Genomic DNA, 21450 nt, shown 5'->3' on the forward strand with positions numbered 1-21450 from the left:
CTTGGAGTGGAAAGTGGTTTACCTTAGAGCAGGGCTTCCTAACTGCCCACCCCGGGCCCACAGAGCAGGAGGTGAGCAGCAGGCAAGCAGGGGCAAGCAAGCGAAGCTTCATCTGAATTTGCAGCTGCTCCCCAGCGCTAGCATCACCGCCTCAGCTCCACCTCAGATCATCAGGTATTAGATTCTCATAGGAGCACCGGTTGCTGGTGCCAAAAAGTTGGGGACCACTGCCTTAGAGGACTCTGTCATTCTCTAGTAAACTGTGTGTTAATACTAGGGCTCATAATGCAGAATCAGTATCAGCAGAGGGCCACAATTATGATGATGGAGAACTTTCTCTGCTGTGGGCATCCCTAGGAGGTCCCTACACTCAGATGGTTCTCATTTACCCCTCCTGTAAGCAGGCTATGTGGTACTTTCCATTTAAGAAAGGCCATTCCCTGAGAAGTCATCTGTCCTCCCTCCATGATTTACTAGCAGGTATTTGCACCCTTTGTCAACAAACCAGGGAGGGGAGATGGCAAGACATGAGGAGAGCAGTTGGCCAATTATTAAGGTCCTTGCTGCTGCTGTACCCCACCTTCCTCGCATCACCCCAGTCTTCTGGGTTTCTGAATATTTCCCCAACCACTCAACTCTCCGCCACAATCTGTTCTCTCAGCTCCAGAGATCTTCAGCTTTGTTTGGAATGGCTCATCTGGCCCAATGAGTTGAAACACAGTGCCCAAGTTTGTTTTGTGGTTGGCCTCTGCCTCATCCAAGCTCACAGTCTTGGGCATTACGTGCTTTCTCAAGATTCGGGGTCACGACCCACCATTATGCCTCAGGAAGTGCGATGGTCTCAGACATGAGGTCACTGCTGCTCTCTCTGGGTCTGACAGTTTCCTTTCATGTTGTAGCTCCCTGGGAGAAGCGTGGGCGCAGGTGAAGAAGAGCCTTGCAGACGAGGCAGAAGTTCACCTCAAGTTCTCTGCCAAGGTAATCCCTCTCCACGGCCTCTCTGGGTTGGTCTTACACAGAGGTGTGTTCTTAAATGTGTAACAGCTGTCTCTTCAGCCTGTAATGTTGGCCAGTTTCTGCGATGTAAATTTCAAGAGTCAGGAAGCTACGTACAGTAGCAAGCAAGCTATTGGACAGTGCTTCTACCCTACCAACACAATAGTATCAATAACAAGAAATATCCATCAAGAGCATGGATGATGGTAAAACATAGTTAGTGATACACGCCGAATATTTAATACCCTTGTTTTCATAATTTATTAATTTTAAATTTGGTTAATTTTTAATACTGGCTGTCTTTAGCAAACAGCTCACAAAATTCCTACATATGTAATAGCTGGCTTTGGTGAGCCAGAAAAAGCTGCCCCAGCACACCGCTGTGAGGTGAAGGCAGGCTCCCCTTAACTCCTCAGGTGAGCTTCTGAGTGATGAAACCCTGCTGTCATGTTGCTGGGCTTTTAAAAGACCATGTTGGTATTTTCTTCTTGGTGTCAGAAAAGACTAGACTATGCCAAAGAGAAAATTTTTTATTTTTACTTTCTTCGTTTTGTTGTAAAATTTCAGTCTAGGTAACAGCCTTCTTTCCTTTGGTTCTAACGACTCTAGCATCAAGACCCTTAGGGCAGTGATGTTTCTGTCCCGCTTACTCTGCCCTTGGTATTCAGGGTTCTGCCTGGTACATGGTAGATGCTCAGTAAATATTTTCTCAAGTAATGAATGAATGGGATCCTCTGACTACCTCCTTTTGACCCCCTGCTCTTTTCAGTCTTACTTTCTCTCCTGATTTTCCCATGTTTCCAAATGACTCTCTTCCCCACACCCTGGCTCATATCTCCACATTCCCTCTCAGGCTCTTAGCTACTTTTCAGGGGAAAAATGAACCAGGTGCCTAAGTGAAATAACTCACACTAAAGTATGCGGGACTGGCGAGGCTGCCCACTAGCGTACTTGCCTTTAAAGGAAGAGAGATTCCTGAGAGTGGCCTTTGCCTCCTCGGTCCACTCTCTTCCCCCTGCTCTCCCACTAGCACCGGTCAGAAACTGCAGTGTGAGAGGGCACTCAGACAAAGTGCTTCACCTCTCCAAGCCCCCATTTTTAAATTAGGGGGCACACCCACCTCCTTTACGATTTGAAAGTAGTATCCATCAAAGATGGCTGCTCCTTCTTGGAGCATCCACACGCAAGGCTCACAGGTCCTATCTCTTTTCTAGTGCTTTCCCAACAGCAGTTGTAGTTCCGGGCTTTGGGGTCCCCACGGAATATGCACTGTTGGAGGACAGGTGTCCGGCTTTGTACCAGCCCTCTCCACACCCACTCATAATGGTTCCCTGCACACACAGGGCAGAATGAATGGCTCAGAGGGCCAAGACATGTGAAGGAGCTTTATAAGGACCTGGGATGGAAAGGAAAAAACAATGCTTTTGTCAGCTCTCTGCTTTTAAAGTATGTAGTGCCCCGAGAGTGAATTGACACCCGGATATGAGTGAGAATTCCTGGCTAATAATGGCACAGACGCTGCATACACCAAGTACTTTCCAGGGAAATTGCCGCTCAAGCTCTGAGGGAAGGGAGCTCCTGTGAATTAGGTTCTTTTCTGCCTTGCATACAAAGCAGCAAGCTATTTTTAAGCTGCAGATCATGGGTAGTGTTTCCTCTAGGTCTCCCTTCAATCCTAGCCCACAACAGCTCTGTTCTCTGCATGGTAGAAACCTCCTTTGACTGGGAGATGAATGGGAAGGCTGCCATTGCGGTGGGTGGGGCTGGGAGCAGGACCTGCATGAGCGTTCTGAAAGGGCTCCTGCTGGATCCCCAGGAATCCTGGTGGCATTTACTTCCCATCAGAAGGACCCCTAATTCTGGTTTGTTTTATAGAGTACTCGGGTGACAAAACACTCTCCAATTCTCTTTTCTTCTGCTATTTCCTTTTACTACTACTGCTCTCACCAACACTTCTGGCCATCAAACTGTTTTACCACACTGACCTAATTCTCTGACACCAGCTGGGTGTCTTACAACATAATGCAATGCGGATACTAACTACATGGAGTTAGCATCAGATCCCACAAGTTAAGGACTCAGCCCCACAAGACTGCTGCCATTTCAGATGCCAGTTGCAAGTACTGGGTTCTCAGGTTACCCACACTTCTGTGACTTGGTTACAGATTGGGGGTTCTCACAACCCCCTTCTCAGGTTTGATAATTTGCTAGAATGGCTCACAGAACTCAGTGAAACACTTAGTTTTACTGGTTTATTATATATTAAAGGATATAATAGATGACACAGATGAACAAGCAGATGAAGGGATACATAGAGCAAGGTCTGGAAGGGTCTGGAGCGCAAGAGCTTCTGTCTCTGTGGAGATGAGCTGTGTCACCCTCTTGGCACATGGATATGTTCACCAATCTGGAAGTCCTCTGAACGCTGTAGTTTACAGATTTTTATGGTGGCTTCATCATGTAGGTATGATTGATAATTTACTCCATCTCTGGGCCTTCTCCCCTCCCCAGAGGCCGGGGAGTGGGGCTGAAAGTTCCATGCTTCTAATCATGGCGTGGTCTTTCTAGCAACCAGCCCCCATCCGGAAGCTATTCTGGAGCCCACCAAGAGTTGCCGCATTCGCATTCAAACAAAAGACACTCCTATCACCCAGGAAATTCCAAGGGATTTAGTAGCTCTGTGACAGGAGCCAGGGTCAACAACCAAATTAGAACAAAAGATACTTCTAACACCTTTATCGCTTAGGAAATTACAAAGATTTTAGGAGCTCTGGCCAGGGGCCAAGGACAAAGACCAAAATACATACTTGTTATTATATCGCAGTATCACAGTCATTTAAGTGTTCTAGATAGCTACATGTAGGACGATAGAACTCATTTCTCTTACCAACCGCCCTGCAAAACAGTATCTCCATTTCACAAGTGGGAAGGGGTAGAGAGGTTAAATTGCCCCCTGGCCTTGAGGGCTCAGCTACTGAGGAGGCAATGGAAAGGACCGAGTGGCGAATGATGTGGAGAGGTAACCCCCAGACCTTTTCTCAGGAAGACCAGTGGCATTTAAAGCACAAAACCCTGTTTTGAGGGGCACTTTCTCTAAGGGGCTGTCCAGAGTGGTGCAGCTGGCCCTCCAAATGCCCACGACGTTGCAAGTCAGGGCTGGCTTCACCCTTCAGCTGATGGAAGGCTTATGAAGAATGTTCATGGAACGGGTTTTTTTTATGAGAACCTCTGCTGCTTCTAGCCTGTTGTCAGTGTTCGTGGCCTCAGGCAATTGCAACTGCAGCCCAGTGGTTGTATAGCTATTCTCTGAAAAGAAAGGGGTATTCTCTGCCATGGGTCATATGGCTCCCATATGCATGAGACCCATTTAACCTCTGCACAAGACCCATTTAACCTCTGCTCCTAAAGGCTAATTAAAATTCCACTGTTCTGTGTCAGGAATATGGCCTCTTAAAGAAATGCAGTTTTGTTTTTATACTCTTTCTGGCTTTTCTAGTCTCTATAGCTCAAGCCATTGTTTATAGCAATAGGCTGCTAAAAACCAATAAGATTGCTGTATACAAAGGAAGTTATACCTGGCTCTTGCTGAAGAAGGGAAAATGGAAACATTTCTGATGGGAGAAAAGCTAATCATGCAATTAGAGGTCATACATTCGTTCAGTCAGAAGATTTTGAGGGGAAAGTGGGAATCAGGACACATGAGTCTCTATCTCTAAGCTTGCTGTCACTAACCACCTTCCTGACTTTGGGCATTACTTAGCATCTCTGAGGTTCCGTTTGAAATTTATTTGACTATGACCCATACTAACACATTTCACATGGCCACCCAGAACACACAGGTATCCATACCTAATCTCCACATACAGGTGGATACACACGTACATAGCCGGCACACACATTTCATGAAACAGCTCTTCTCTTTCTGCCTAATGTGCATCCTGACATTTTCCTCATCTCTGGTCTACTCCCATCAAAAAGCTGGTCTACCCGAACCAGCTTTTTGGTCCTAAACTGATTTCACAACTCCTAGCAACCCACCATTTGAAAAGCACTGGACCAGGTGGTCTCTAAAATCCCTTCCTCCTTGAGGTTCCTCGTGTCCTCTTCTGATGCGTGAGGTGAAAGGCGGAGGAAGCGGAGAGTACAGGAGTTCCAAGAAGGCAAACTGGCTTCCACATTCTGTTCCCCGCGAGACAGGCCGGCTCAAGCGTTCACGAGGAAAGGCTTCTGGAAGGACTTCTGACTTCCAGTTAAAGGAGGATGCTTAAAAGTTAAAAATAAATATAAATATAAACCCAGCCACTTTCTTAAAAGATGAAATCATGTCTTTTATAAGTACTTAAACTGTAGAAGGAAAATCCATGGGATTGAATCACCTCTGACAGCGAGTAGCATTATGGTTCCAGAATGTCATTTAGAATTTGGGGAGAGCATTTTGGTGTATTGACAGATTCACAGAGCCTGGGGCTGGGGCCTCAGAATCCTGAATGTTGAAAAGCCCCTCTAGGTCATTTTTGGGCATGTTGAAGTCTAGAAATCAACTCATTTTTCAGGTCCTCAGAAACCTCAGAGTTACTGAGTCACCAGGCTGAGCAAGTTCCCTCATCGATCCCCCAGGTTAGGAGCAGGTTCACAGGGCAGCTGAGTCATGCAGTGCCTCCTCCTCAGCAAACACCTGTGTGGGACAGGGGACAGGGGCTTGTGGGACAGGGGACAGGGGCTAGCTCTCAAGTTTGTAGCATCTTACAAACTGCCACCAGGGGGCGGTGATTTCCTATACAAGGAAACTGCAGAGGCTCAAAAACAGAATAGCAGATATTTATAACATAAGGAGAGGGGCATTTGGACGGCCCTGCTCCCTGTTAAACCTTCGAAGGTTATTCAACAGCAAAGCTGTTATTTTGTTACCCAGGGTGGTGGGCACTGAAGAATCGTCTTTCCCCTAGGTAGTGGAAGGGCACTCACTCTGCACCAGTTGCAGCCAGATGCTGCAGACACAGTGGTAGCCAAGCCAGCATGACTCCTGCCCTCTTAAAACTCACAGTCATGTGCAATTGGTTATGTAGAACTGGGAACACCTAAGTCCTTGAAGTCTCTAGGAAAAAAAGATGATAGGACAAGAGCCTGGTGAGGAGGAAGAGGAGAGAAATCACAGGATCCTAGACAGGAAGGGTCATCTGTCCTGGGAAGTTCATTGTGCTTCCCAGAGGCACTTCTGGGACAGAGAGAGGCCAGGGGACCCTGGACCCTGGGAGGGGGTCCTGGAGGCCTGTCAGGAGGGCGTAGGAGGCTGAGTAGGGTGGGACTCTAAGAGTTGAGTCGGGGTGGTAGGGCTCTGGGAGGCTGAGTCAGCAAGGCTGTATTATAGGCTGCCCACCTGGGCTCTGATGGCAGCAAATTCACATTTATCTATTTTCCTATCAAAAATATCTCATGTTCACACCAAAAAATAAAAAATAAAAAATAGTTTTAAGTAAAAGTTCTCTAAAAGGGAGTAGAGTGGAAAAGAAAGAAAGAATAAAAGAAAAGGAAAAAAGCTTGGAAACACAAAGTCACCCAGCTCCTCTTAGAGTAAAAACCTCTCTCTGGCGCTCGTATAATGAGGCCAGTTTCCCTATGGTGAGATGGGAAGTGGGCCAGTTGCTATGCAGACCAGTGAGGTGAGAACACCCTCCCTAGCACAGCTCATGGGAAAGCCCCATGAGTTTCCACTATAGATTCCTCAAGCTTTGGACCACATCCAGGTCACCTTTGGAGTCTCCACACTCACCACTTAGCAAATATTTAATAAATAAGAACCAACCTGAGATCACCTAATTAAATGGCATCTAGGTGACACTCGCTGTGCTAAGGGCTTAGGGACAGGGATGGTGGTTTCATTTCTTCCCCAAGAAAGCTCCCATTGGAAAAGTAAGGGAGGTGGACACCCAAGCAGAGCCCTGCAAGAAGCTGTGGGAGCTTAGAGGGGCAAGGAAGTAGCTGACAAGGGACTTGGAAACCTCCAGACTATAACCTGTCCAGCTATCAATGTGAACGCTGGGGCCTGGCCAGCTAAGGCGATTTCCTAAACCATGACCTGATAAGCAGCCACTTATTTCTACCCTTCCTATTGGAAGGGCCAGGCCGCTGTCCCAGGCCCCATCCTCACCTGGAGGGGTGGGAGAGTACGCCTTCCCTCCTCCACTTGCTTGCAGCTGATGCCCTGGGATCCTCAGTGTGTCCCCCCAACTCTCCTTGACAGCTTCACAGCGAGGTAGAAAAACCCCTAATGAACTTCCGTGAAAACTTCAAGAAAGACATGAAAAAGTGTGACCACCACATCGCTGACCTCCGCAAGCAGCTTGCTAGCCGCTATGCCTCAGTGGAGAAGGTGAGAGGCCCAGGATGCTGGGCGGGTGGGAGATAGGGGCCTGCCGAAAGAGGGTGGGGTGTGAACGAGCAGGGCCTTGTGCGCCAAGGATAGATGGATGGGCAAGTGGACTCCAGCCCATGCCTGAGGTACCTACCTCAGCCAAAGGGAAGGTAGGAATTGCTTCCCCACGTGCTTGGATCACTGCTCAGAGGGCCAGCGGGAACTGGAGAGGCTGCATCTGCAGTGGGAGATGTAGTGGGCTCCATCGGGCCTGTGACACAGGGTACACCCGTGTTTTTGTGGGCCATGGAATCTGGACGTGCTCCCTGTCCACACAAGGCCCCTTTGTCTGGGCCTTTCTTGGCACGTTCCCTCCTGACTGAATTCCTCCCCTGCTGGAGGCCTGGGAGGTCTGAGCTTGGTGGGAGCTGCCGAAGGCCAGCTGTGGAGGGAAGAGAACTCTCCCCAGGGACTGACTCCAGTGCTTAGGGAGGGTGTAGGTGAAGGGGCACATACTGCTACAGGTAGCCTGCCAGTTGCCACCACCAAACTGCCACCAAAGGGCCTGTCCTGCCCCAGAATGGGATGGCTGGTGCTGCCATCTGCCTAGCACTGCTGGGATGTGATGGAGATGGCCTTGTGGTCCCTTCCTTCCAGAAAGAATATGATTTTAAGACTGCCTGGCCCCCCAGTACGTGCACATGTCCCAGTGAAAATGAGGTCTGAGAGGCTTCCTGTAGGCCATATCAGGTCGCAGTTGAGATGGAGACGAGATGTGTGGCAGCCTCTGCATGGTGACTGACTGGCTGAGCGATGCTAATCTACCCACTTAGCCTCTTGGAGCCACAGTGACATCATCCACAGAAACAGGGAAAAGAAATGACCCTTACCTGGAAATGGGGAGGCCAGGCCACATGACCCATGGGGTGCTCCAAGCTCTGAGCCCTGTGAACAGCTTCTCCATTTCCTTGGTTCCCAGGCCCGGAAATCCCTCACTGAGCGGCAGAGAGACCTGGAGATGAAGACCCAGCAGCTGGAGATCAAGCTGAGCAACAAGATGGAGGAAGATATCAAGAAGGCACGGAGGAAGTCCACGCAGGCTGGTGAGTGCAGGGCCATTGCCCACCTGCCCTTACTTGGTCAAAGAAGCAGCAAGGAGAAGGCTGGGGGATTGGGTGCCTCCAGGTGAGGCTGGAGGGTGGGGCTGTGAAATGGGGAACAGGTCAGGCTGTCTCCTGGAAGGACGAGGCTCCTCCTACTCTCCTAGTGTGGGCTCTTTCCTGCCCAGGCCCTGGCTTTCTGATCAGGAGATGGTACCTCCTTCATGCATCCAGAAATCAGGGGTCAATCACTGTGTGTAGCCCTGTGGAGAAGTACAAAACCTACCTACCCAAGAAGTGATACCCAGACGTTCATCTGTGGCCATGGGCTGACATTTTGTTTAATGATATAACCACATCAGATCCTCCCAAAAGATGCCTGTAGTAAGTTGGTTTCTGCTTCCACCTAGTGGTAAAAATTAGCTAATGCCCAAGGAATGGGGAGAAAAGCCAGTTATAACCGGTAAAAAAAACCTTACCAAATATTTCTAAAAGATAAAACAAAGTTTCGCTGCATGTAAGGACAGTGCTTATTGCTTTTGGGAATTGAAGCATGTGCTGTAGGATTAGGTTTTGTATCACATGATCTGTAAGTCCCTTCACCTCAACTTCTGGTGAACCTGATACAACCAATTCATTAGAGAACGAAGCAGCCATCTTATTATAGAAATAAGATGGTATAAAACAAGTCAATAATAATAATGTAGACATAGCACTTGATATAAAGCTCTTATAACTGCATGGTGATAAATTAGTGGATCCAGAAAGAGAAGGCACGATATACTTATTGGTAGTGGTAAGGGAAACACAGGACGAAGAGAGGCTTTCCAAATTTGTTTAATTTATTAAATTATTAAATAAAATTATCTTGTAAAGTCAACATATTTGCTTGGGAAAATATTTTAATTAGCACATAAGAATATAAAAATCTTAATTCGCCAGATATAATCTCCATCAACACTTCCTAGTTGTTTAATTTTTTCAGTTTTTTAATACTTACATTTAAATTTATACACATTAGGTCATATTATACCCTGTGTTCTGAACTTATATTTTAATCGTTATGTGTTAGAGATGGCTCTATTCCATTGCCTATTGTATTTGTTCCCCATCCATTCAGGTACATCAGACTTTTTTAATGGCTGAATAGTATCGTGTCCCACCAAGAGCATTGATGAATGCCTGTTTCCTAAATTCTTGTTAATGCTGTGCGTGCTATCAAATCGTGACATTATAGTTCCCCGATGAAAAATATCTTGTTAAATTAATTTACATTTCTTTTCAAGTGAACTTGAGCATTTTAAAAATCGGCTGACAGGTCATGTGTGACTTTTTTCTGTGAACTGAATAGCACACATCCTGTCCCTATTTTCTAGTCGAGTAGCTGTTCTTGTCTTGTTCTTTTACTGATTGATTTATAGGGATTATTTAAATGTTATGAAAATTGTCCTTTTGTCATTTGAGTTGCAGATATTTTTCCTAGGTTGTCGTTTATCTTTAATATGGTCCTTTTTATTCTTTTTGTTTTGTGTGTGGTGGGGGGAGGTGGCTTGTTTCTTGTTATTTTTTTTGTATAGTGATCTTTTCCCTTAATGAGTATAAGTTCCCCTTTCAAATTTTTTTTAAACACTTTTTTTCCTTTTCTTTTTTTTCTTAGCCTAAGGTTAAAAAATTAAATATGTAGGCTACCAGACACTTACTTTTCCTCATACCACTGTTTTAACCATATTCCACAAGTTCTGGTGTGCAAGGTTTTCATTCTCATATTCTAGATATTTTGTTATGTGTGATTTGATTTCATCTTTGAGCCAAATTTAAAATTAAATCTTCAAATTTTCATAAGTTCAGGCTTCGTTGCTGTCATTCTCTAGTCTTGCTATTGTTTCGTTTTATTGTAGTCACCAGATAACATGGTCTCTTATCCCTCTAGTTTGAAATTATTTGTGATGAAAGTGACTCATCCTTAGACCTAACTCTAAAAAGCACCTTTCTGTGTGCCAAGTACCAGACTATGTGCCTTAGAACATTCTGTCTCTTAATCTTCATGGTCCTCTTGTAGGGAGGTATTTTTTTTACCCTTTTACAAGTGAGAAAACTAATGACAAACAGGATAAGAAACTTTCCCGAGACCTAAGTTTATGGAGCATATTGAATAATTCCATCGTCTCTTATTTCAAAGATTTACTTGTCACCATTTGGCTAGACAGCCTGTTACCCAGAATACGCCATCCTTTCTTTTCTCCTGCTCCCTTTCCTTCTCCTCCCTCATCTTTTCCAAGGCTCCTAGAAGGGAGGGCAGCTGGATCCTCAGGGGGCTCGACTTCATTTCGTCTCATCATCGTCATCACTCTAGCTCGTGTTCCACAGTTCGCTGACTCTTTGTCAGTGCCCATTCCAAGCACTTTACATATATTGATGTATTTAATCTTCATCATGACTCTGCAGGTACCGTTATTATCTTCATCTTACAGTTGAGGAAACTGAAGTGCAGGCAGGTTAGTCGACTTGTTCAGGATTGCACGGCTAATAAACAGTATTGCTGGTCTGACAGCCCCAATATTCTGGTTCCAGAATCTATGTCCTTAACTCATACTGTTCAGAAGGGTTTGATTTCAAACCCTTAGGCTGCATGGAAAGAAGACACGCCCTTCTTCACCTACCCCATTTGCTGATGTTGCAGAAGTTACCAATGCATGTTCTCAAAATCAGGATCGACAAATAGGGCTTTGGGAATTTCATATTGCTTCTTTATAGGGCAACGTGCTAACTCCATCCTTGGTTAGGCATGGGCTCTTGGTGGGCATGCGTTTGCAGTGACATACCCATGTTCTTCCCTCCAGTTTCAGTCCTTCTTGGGATCAAGAGCCCAGTCCTTGGCCTTGGACCAAGAGCAAAATGAACAAGGCCCTTGATTTGAGTTCTTTTACTCAAGGGTTATCTTCCAGCTGTTGGTGTGGTTCAGGGGGAAGGGGGCTACTGACTAGGCCTTGGGTCACGTGGCTATAACTCTCCATCTTCGTTCACTTTCATGTCAGAATACACACAAGGTGATGTTGTTATAGGAATAACTTGGGATCTACTCCAATTATTAGATTTAAAGGGTAAATCAGTTAGCTTTGGTTGGCTCCTGAGTTTTTCCCATCATGAGCAAAGGCCACGACACCTGCATTTCTCTGGAATCCGGTGGTAATCTAAACCACAGGTCCCTAACCCCTGGTACCAGTTGTGGCCTGTTAGGGACCGGGCCACACTGTAAGAGGTGAACAGCTGGCAAGTGAGTGAAGCTTCATCTGCATTTGCAGCCGCTCCCCAGCACTAGCATCACCACCTCAGCTCCACCTCGGATCACCAGGCATTAGATTCTCATAGGAGCACCAGTCCCTGGTGCCAAAAAGGTTGGGGACCGCTGATCTAAATTACATTTAAACCAAGCTGTGCACTTGAGTGGTGTTTTCTAACTGTGATGAGCATAGTGATCACCTAAGGATCTTGTGAAAATGCAGTTTCCGATTCACTGGATACCAGGGATATCTGGAGGTCTGCATTTCTAGCAAGCTCCCACAGCATGCTGATGCTGCTGGGCTAGGAACTGTTTTCTGTGTAGCAAGGTTCTGGGGTACTGGTGCCTTACTAATGTTTGCAGTTCCTTTGTAGTTTCTTTTTTGTTCTAATTACAAAATGTTTCAAACGTACATATGATTGCAAAACACAATATACTAGCCATCAGAATTGAAGTTCTATTTGTTTCAGATCTCTCGCTTATGAAATAAGGCACTATAGAGAGAGCTCATTTTCTCCCGCCCATCCTTTCTCTCTTTCCCAGTATATACACTATCCTGAAATTGGTGTGTGATGCTCCAGTGCATGTTTTCATACCATTCCTGCGCATGGATGAACCATAAACCCTCAAGCACTTTATTTTACATGTACAAACACATACGCACACATGCAAACATAATTTGAAAAATTTGCAAATTTTTCTTCTTTAACTCTCAACTAGTACCAAGTTGCATGTTTTAACCAAGAAGGACTGACTCTCCAATGTGAAATGAAACTGCCATCTTTAGAGAGGAAGCATTTCTTGGACTTGTAATAGGGTCACGGATCCTAGGAGTAACTCCTCCCATGACATACACAGACTGAGAAACCCCCATCCTCAATTATTGGTGTCTGGGGTCAAGTTTGGATGGACACTCTGAAGCTGGTGTGTTTGCTGGGTTGCCCTCTCTTTTTGTTATGCTTTCTCCTCCCCCAACTTTCCAGTGGCCCCATGACCCCAAGGAGAGGAGAGGGCATTGATGTGGGCTACAGGTAGGAAAGAGAAGCTATCGCAAGGACAGGACAGAGTGTGATAGCGGTTTTGGCCTTTTCCAGGAGATGACCTCATGCGCTGTGTGGACCTCTACAACCAGGCCCAGTCCAAGTGGTTTGAAGAAATGGTGACCACCACGTTGGTGAGTGCCCAGATACATGTAAGCATGTCAGTACAGGGACTGGCTATCAGGACGCCCCAGGTAAATGCAGGCGGGCGAATAGGTGGTAGAGCAGAGGTGACTGTGGAGATTGTCATTAGATCTGCTCTAGTGTTGGGCTTAAGACCTTGACTCTGGCCCAGTCTACGTCGATTCAAGTTCTTGCGCTGGTACTTCCTAGCTGTGTGAACATGAGTGAGGGTTGGACCTTGCTATATTCTTCTCGTCCGTCCCGTGAGGTGTCAGGTTCAACTGAGGGTGCCCCCAACCAAATGGACAGTGGCCCCTTTAGGACACATAGCTAAGTTGTAGGAAGCATGACCCTCCCACCCCCAGAAGAGCTGCAGGCCCTGGATAGGCGATCCTGCCCAGGCGTGTAAATGGTGAGATTGGGGAGCTGTGTAGGAGGAGTATGGGCGGGCGGGGGGGGGGGGGGGCGGGCATGACGAAGGGGCATGAGGGAGCATCTCCCCCTCGGTCGGCTCCTGTTGCAGTAAAGTGGCGTTGACCCTTGGACTGTTGGGCCAGGTGAGAAAGGAGCCAGCATCGTGCCAGGTGCTCCTCGGATCGTGCCACTGTCCGAAGCCACCCCCATCCACCCAGCACAGGACAGTGACCTGGTTTCCTCCTGGTTAATCTCCTAATTAAACCTCCTGCTTTATCCCCTTCCCCAGTTAATCTCCTTGGCAGTGACCTAGTTGTTCACAGAATAATAGCCTGATCCTCTAAATTCTAAAGATGCAGAATCACCTAGAAACCAAAGGACAAACTCTTTCCACTCTTCCCTTTGACAGTGGCCACCCCGCTGCCTCCCCTGGCCTGGTCTCCGGCCCGTTGGCACTAGGGGTGGACAGAGGAGAGAGGCTGCTCAGCAGAGGCCCAGACGCAAAGCCCCAGGCGTTTGAGGCACAGGCACTCCCTCATATGTCCCATTTTCCCACCCCATTGGGGAACTGGGGTTGGGGCTGCGCTGGCACAGATTGTGATTAAGACCACAGTAGATCCTGGTTCACATCCTCTCTTCCCATAATTTCGTGTCACTTTGAACAAATGACATTACCTCTCTGGGTGTTCATTCCTTTGTTTGGAAAATGCAGATAAGAACAGAACCTCTCTCTTAAAATTAAGTAAAGCATGTAAAGCCCTTAGCACCCACCATGCCTGGCAAGGCAGGATTCAGTGGCTGCTATATTATCTTCATCTTTACTTTCACCCCTAGATATGGGGTGAGCTCTTCATCAAACCCCGCACGGTCAGATGGGATTGGGTCTAAGCTGGCAGTTTGGGGCCTGTGGTGAGAAGGTCCTCGAGTTGAGGGGACATGCTCAGAGGTCTCTGGTCTTTCCTCCTGTGCAGGAGCTGGAGCGGCTAGAGGTGGAGAGGGTGGAGATGATCCGACAACATCTGTGCCAGTACACACAGCTGCGGCACGAGACAGACATGTTCAACCAAAGTGTGAGTTCCCTGCTCCCGGGCCAAGGCCAGCAGAACCCCAGGGGGACCCCAGGCCAGGGAGAGAGCCACCTGCCACTGTGCCATGGCAGACTAAGTGGTCACTAAAATGAATGTGTCCTGAAGATGGGCAAAGGCAGGTGCTCGGGCCTACGGGCAACCTCTTGGGATGCACTTGTAGATTGTCTTGGATGCCCATGTGAACCCATCTGAAATGCATAAAATAAATACAACATGCATGAGCTGTTATGCTACAGAGAAATTAGCTCATGATATCATGATAGTTTAAATAGCTGAAAATGTTCTTGCCCTTCCCCCCAATGAATTTCTTGCCTCTCCCACCAAAAAAAAAAAAAAAAAATATGAAACTATCCAGAATATCTAAAGCCATATTCCATTTTTCCTGTTCTAATGGTGGTAAATGCGGGAACAAATGGAAGAACTGATCACGCACCTGGCGGCATTGAGGCCACCCTGCCCTTTCATCCAGCCCTGAGGTCTAGAGGGTAAAGCGCACCCAGTGAGAAGCAGGGTGGGGGAGAGAGGCCCAGGCTCCCTGTTCTCACAGCCCGCTGCACATCTGAGGCCCCATACGAAGCTGCTCTGACAGGCACAAAGGCATGAGCAGCATGGTCCAGCTGCCACCTCTGACTGTGTCCCCTCTTCTCCGTCTCTTGCAGACAGTCGAGCCTGTGGACCAACTGCTTCAAAAAGTGGACCCAGCCAAAGACAGGGAGCTGTGGGTTAGAGAGCACAAGACAGGCAACATCCGCCCTGTGGACATGGAGATCTAGAAGGGCATGTGTGGCCCCGGGGGTCCTGCCAAGGAGAGAGGCTGGGTGTCCCACAGAGACGAGGTGGTGGTTCCTGCCATGGGGCCTGCTGCTGAGCTGCCCTCCCACCCACTCTCCTGGTCAGCTGAGGAGAGCAGAGGGCACGGTGATTCTGCAAGAAGCTGGATTTTCCAGAAGGGCAGCTTGGATGGCCCTGCTGGGAGCTCCCCAATGTTCCCAGGCCACGAGGACAGATCCACAGCCCTGCCCTTGTCTCTGAGGCTGAAGTCCCCCAACTCCCATGCTGTGCTTGCCACTCTGAGAACAAACTGAGGCTGGAACTTTGTGCTCCCTGCTGAGGATGGCAGGGGTCACCTTACCACCCAGAACCAGCTATGTCACACATTTGTGCCCCTGGAAACCCCAAGGCCCTTCCTCCAGCCGTCCCTTTGTCTCCAGGGCTTTGGAGGGTCAGGGGAGGAGGTTTCTTTCTCCAAGCCAGGTGTCAGGATCAGAATTTGTATAGAAGGCACCATTCAGCTGAACGGCCCTCATTCAGAATCCTTTGCAGCCTGCCCTCTTTATTTTTCCCATTGCATTCTGGGAGCCCACATCCTGGCTCTTCTCTGTCAAGTTTCATCATCAAGGGTCTTGGGAAGAAGGCTTGGCTCCTGTCTTCCCAGACTGACACTGCCTGGAGAGGTCAGGATGGAACTACCTCATTCGGCAAATTAGCCCTGAGTCAGAGCGTTGAATAGTGTTCCCTATAGATCAGGCATCCTCTGTAAAGTCTCTTCTCTGGAAATTCCAATCCACCCAGCCTTCTGATGCTCCCTCCTCCCACCCTTGCCCTCTCCCAGGCTCTTAATAGGGCTGGGTCATTCCCGTGTGGGAGATGGGTTAGGGCGATTCTTTGTTCTCCCCCCAGTGGCTCCACCTGCTTGTGCACGGCCAGGTTGGGACCACTGTCCCTTGTTTGGCTTTCTCTCACAAGTAGTCACTGTATAGTCACTGAAGACTTACATGGCCTCAGTAGGTTGTTGCCTACTAGGCAGTGTCCCACCACCTTGGCTTCTCAGCTCCTGCACATTTCAGAGCCCTGCACCAAGCATCGACTTGTTGCTGGTACCATCTTCCACTTTCTCTATCACCCAATTCCTGGAAAAGCCCGGTTTGAGAGTGACTTAGAAAGCTTTCAGGGCTGCCGTCGGGCCCTTGCATATCACTTTCTCCCTTTCCAAATCATAGCAAACACGTCCTCCATCATGTTAAGTCTTGAGAATCCATGCGAAGGGACCTGAAGGAGGTCACACTGCTAGCAAGGGGCAGATTCTAGCCTGGAACTCATGTTTCTTAGTTAATCTTTCCCATTGATTACTTCGGATTTACAGGACCTATATGTTTCCCATAAGGGCAGAATTCTAAGAGCACAACTCACCGGCCTTTCTCGCAGTCTTACGTGCCGGTAACTGACGACTTAGTAACGCTGAATCTTTCAGCACTTCTTTCATTGAGTCAAAATTGTTCTCTCATAGTTTGTGGTAAAAAGATGCCAAATATACTAAAGCAAACCAAATTTGTCACTTTTTTCTTCTTATTGGAGCATCCCAACCAAAAAGGTCAGTGTGAGGGCTTTACCAACTTGAAGATCATCAGGATGGATCTGTCCATGGGATGGAGAACCCCTCCTTCTAAATCTGGGGTTGGGCCATGACACCAACTACCGATCTTAGAATATTATTTCTTGGTCTTTTTATTTAAAAATGGGTGCTAGTAGTAATTGCTCTGTGGCTTAGTAAAATAATTTATGGGTGATTTTCAAATAGTCAAAACCAATAGTCTTGTTATTAACACATATTTTGAGTGGATATGGCTCATTTTGTTTTCTCATTCCTGTCTGAAAATTCCAGTCTTCTGTTCTTCCCTGGGACAGCAGGAGTTCTCACCTCTTCCAGGGTAGCCTGAGTTGGCCCAGTGTGGGCCACCCTGTTTTCTGAAGTTGATCTTTCCCCCTCGGCCCCTCACCTCGGTCTCTTTGGCTTCTTCACGTATTCCTTTTCTGTTTTTCTTCCCTTGTTTATTCATTTACCAAGCATTTACCTAAGGCTGAGCAATGTGCCAACATCTGAGGACAAGATATGGCCCTGTCAGCAGGGAAGCCCACGATCTCTTATTTTGTGTAGACATCTTTTCTCCAGGGGTCTCACAGGTCAGTAACCTTGGCATTCACATACAGGTACTCTGCAGAATTCAGGTTTCCAGAGATACTATCTGTTGTGCTGATAGATCTGCATTCATTCATTCCTTTATCCAGAAGATACTTTGGGACAACCCAGACATTATACGTGACACTAAAAATGTAGCCGTATATGAGACAGGCATTCTTCCTCCGTCCCTTCTGTTCTCTATGTAGACAGGTACCTTTCTGGAGAATGAGACCATTGCACCTCTTCCACATTTAACCCACTAGGAGCCTGTAATTACACACTACCACCATACGGCATTTATCCACTGGGCGGAAGGTAGATAGCAACAAGGCTTCAATCAACTGGTTGCGAGATCCCCCCAGCCCATATCCAACTTGAAGTTTCCGGATTTCTTTTGTTTTAAATAACTCTCCTCACTTTACAAAGAGGAAGAATGAAGGTCAGGCATGGCATGTAAGTGTCGTAAGATGAACACAGTGAATTAAGAGCAGGGCCGCAGTTAAGAGTCCAGGCCCCCTGTCCCTATTCACAGAGCCACTCTCTGGACGAGGTCAAGATCAGGAAGCAATCTAGAGTATCTAAAAGTGCACTCGGGGTAGCAAACAACACTCTGTCTGGGTTATTGTTTTTTGTTTCATTTGTGTTTTGGTGTTTAGGTTATATGAGGATTTGGGTGGATTTATTTAAGAGTTGGTAAGTGTGGGTTATTCTTGAGCACATCCATTGTTCCATTTTTGAGAATAGGCAAGCCTCTTCCACCTGCTTCCAGGTGCACTTAGTTTTGTCTGTGAAAAGCTGATTTTTAAAAAATTTCTAAGGCAGATGGTGTTCAAAGTGAGCTGGTTGCCACAACAACCTTCAGGAAAAGCCACTTGTTCTTCTCCATTTTTTGTAAAACTTTTGATCAGTATTTCAAATCACTGGCCAGCTGAACCCCAGGGATGGCTGTCCTGAGGTTCTGCCAGTGGGATCGTGTTGGGCTTTTTTTCTACCTCCACCCAACACCTGTTGGGCAGGGAGGATTTCTACGGTAGGAGGCACTTCTCTGCTTATCAGGGCTGGTTAATAATCTGAAGCAAACAGAAATAGTGTGCACATTCATGAACCAGGGGTTGGTTTCTATTCCCTTTGTGAAAACCAGTCAATTACTAGAGATTAGTGGATGGATGCATACAAATCTTGGCTGAGCCAAAGTCCCTTCTTGGAAATACAAGCCATAAAATTCAGAAGACTTCAAAGACCTCGGCTTGTGTGCATGACTTTGCTTCCAGCTGTGAGTGGCCTTGACAAGGAGAGTTTACAGAAGATTCTACAGACCTGCTGATTATTATGTAGGTAGGGAAAGCACTTTATAGATGTTAAGTGGGGTACAGGTCAGCAGCATGCTTACTTAGCCAGCATACCATCTTATTCCCACAATCCTCCCCAGCCCTACGAGACCAACTGCCTTTTCTTTTTCCAGGTTTGTTGAGGTATTTGACATACAATATTGTAGTTTATTGACACAGTAAAATTCACCCTTCTGAAGTATATGGTCCAATGAATTTTGACGAACTTACACAGCCTTGTAACTACCACCAAAATCAACACAGTGTTTCCATCACTCCAGAAATTCCCCCAGACTCCTCTGTAGTTAATCCGCTCCTTCTTCTCCCAGCCCCTGGCAACCACAGATTGATTTTCTGACCCTATAGTTTTACCTTTTCTAAAATGTCATGTAAATGGAGTCACACTGTGTAACCTTTGAGTCTGGCTGCTTTCACTCAGTATTGTTGAGTCACCTATGTTGTAATGTGTCTGTAATTTCTTCCCTTGCATCACCGAGTAGTGTTTCATTGCATGGGTGTACCACACTGCTTCCTTGCTTTTGAAATGAGTTGTTTGCCCCAGAAGTTTCTGTTCTGGGGTCTTCAGCTTGTTTGCATGGCTGCTTCCAGCCTGCTGCTTCCTATGGTCCCCAAGGCCCCTTTTGCAAATGACAGCTGTGCCCACAGGTAGTTCTTGGGGCTCACACTTGCCTTTTTGGTTCATGTTAGGATTGGGCGATGCAGAAAGCTGTCAGAGATTGGGGAAAGGGGTGGGTGGGGTCTCAGTTGCCTTCCACTGCTGCTGTGCCCTGCAGTTTGCACCTCAGTGAGCAGATCTACTCCCTCCTGGGAGACCCCCATGTCAGCTCACACAGTCCTTGGCATTTACTGAGCATTACGGGGTGTGGAAGGTGAATGGACGTAGCATGGATGAGAAGATTAGGGGTGGCCTTGGGCTCATGATGAGCCTTTTCTGGGTCTCTTGCTTCATCTGCACAGCGGCGGTAATTGTTCTAAAAAGGCACTCAGGCCTCCTCTGGTTGGTTGCTGCATTCTGTTTCCCCTCCTCTTTTCCAGTTTTACACCCAAGCACATGGTCATCCCTAATCTGGTCTTGTCAGCACAGTTGTGCATGGTGTTGCCTGAAACCCTCACGAAAGGGATACCTTGGCATGTTTCCGTTTAGACACAAAGGAAGGTAAAATTAAGAGCTGTTGAGAATGAGGTAGTTCTTAGGATCCCCAAGGTGACAACTCCTCCAAGCCATGTCTTGATCATTCCCTGCTCAGTGACAGGTGAGCCCCAGAAGGCAAGCAGGCATCTCTCCAAGCAAACTGAAGACATACCTGGGTCCAGGCCAGGTGAAGGTCAGGACCAGGGAGCCCAGGCCCACAGGGCCCCATCGTGGGGACCCAAGGATCTATGTTGCTGGGCTCAATTTTGTCAGGAAGGACTCTCATCATTCCCCACCCCCAGAAATATTATTTCTGTCAGGCCTTTTCTGAAGGTGAGGGCCCCAATTCCTGTTGCAGCTGATTTGGTAAAAATAAGACACATGTCAAAAAAGCAATGTTCCATTTTTCCTAACCCTCTAGATGATAGGCTGAGGCTTTTTCAGGAGCCTTCGTTGGGAGGTGGCTCTGAGGGAGAGGAATTGTGATGGTTCTTGATCTGTGTGCTATACAGGGAACATTGACCCTTTGTGTTTCAGGGAAATTCCTAATGGGATTGCAGTGGTGAGATGCAAAGGGTCCGACACATGGGTACTCCGGGAGGAGGTTGTGACACGCGGATGGAGAGGCAAAGCGTATGGTACCAGGGCACTGGACTCGCCCCACTCTGCTGTCTCATTTGTCCCTTAACCTGAAGTTGTCATGTCCCTTTCTGGGACCTGTGCGGACTTACCTGTCAAGTGGTGACGCTCCCCTTCCAACATCACATGCAGCGGACTGGTTCTTGGGAGCCATGGCCTCCAGGCAGCCATGTGGACCCAGGAACAGACATTCAGAGGAACACCAGCCACCCTTGGAGACCAGCCCCAAATTTGCATCTCTGCCCTTAGGAAGGAGATCATGGGGAAGGGACAGTCCTTTCACAGAGACGAGCACATGAGCAAACCCTATGAAAGTGGAATTTTCTAACAAAATAAACTTGCTTGTTTGGTCCATTTTCTGTAACTTTTGCTAAATACTTTATACATTTTTAATGTTAAAAAGCTGTGTCTCCTGCCAGCATTCCTCATCCCGGTATGAATGTGTTTACTCCAAATTGTATATCCTTCCACCCTCTGGCTGCCTAGATCAGTAAATAAAATCGATGTAATATAATTTATAAGTAACACTGTTGACACTCTGATCCCTATGGAGGTTGTAATCTGCCCTTCCCACCCCCTCCCTACCCTCCATAATAGCATTTGTGTGTATTAATGCTGAAGAATTAAATGTTTAAAGGGTTTAAATATGGAAGGCGTTTGCTATATATAATTGTTCTGCATTATTATAAAGCATTTTCAGGAAGTTAAATACTCGCCCTTTTTTTTTCCTTTGGCTCTGTGTGTACACTTGAGATGCTTAGATTCATCCCATGTAAAATAAACTGTCCAGAGACACTGGGTCCCGCTGGGCGACCCTCCTTCCTGGAGGGCTGCCACACTCTCTTTTGTACAAATGGTCTCAGCATTCTTCCCAGGCTCCCAGGATTGGTGATAATTTTACTCCTGATGACTTAGCAGAGAGACAAAGGGCACCTGAGTATTCACCCCCCACCAAGATGGGTGCCATGCTGCCAGACA

At 47.2% G+C, this 21450-nt stretch overlaps 1 protein-coding gene across 9 annotated transcripts in view; it reads left to right on the forward strand.

The window, feature by feature from the left end:
- The window catches only part of GAS7 (growth arrest specific 7), a 204867-nt gene extending 183686 nt beyond the window's left edge, over positions 1 to 21181 (forward strand). For 8 of the 9 annotated variants that reach the window (XM_016121299.2, XM_016121293.2, XM_016121296.2 and 5 more), the window contains 6 exons: positions 900 to 978; positions 7238 to 7366; positions 8328 to 8451; positions 12823 to 12902; positions 14277 to 14375; positions 15053 to 15258. In XM_016121299.2, the coding sequence (XP_015976785.2) occupies positions 900 to 978; positions 7238 to 7366; positions 8328 to 8451; positions 12823 to 12902; positions 14277 to 14375; positions 15053 to 15166 (625 nt within the window). In that variant the 3' untranslated portion in view covers positions 15167 to 15258. Of the gene's footprint in view, positions 1 to 899; positions 979 to 7237; positions 7367 to 8327; positions 8452 to 12822; positions 12903 to 14276; positions 14376 to 15052 lie in introns of all 9 variants that reach the window. The other variant, XM_016121292.2, reaches the window with a different exon arrangement.
- Positions 21182 to 21450: the final 269 nt, after the last annotated feature.

The sequence above is a fragment of the Rousettus aegyptiacus genome, unplaced genomic scaffold, assembly GCF_014176215.1.
Source record: "Rousettus aegyptiacus isolate mRouAeg1 unplaced genomic scaffold, mRouAeg1.p scaffold_m13_p_6, whole genome shotgun sequence".
Taxonomy (NCBI): Eukaryota; Metazoa; Chordata; class Mammalia; order Chiroptera; family Pteropodidae; genus Rousettus; species Rousettus aegyptiacus.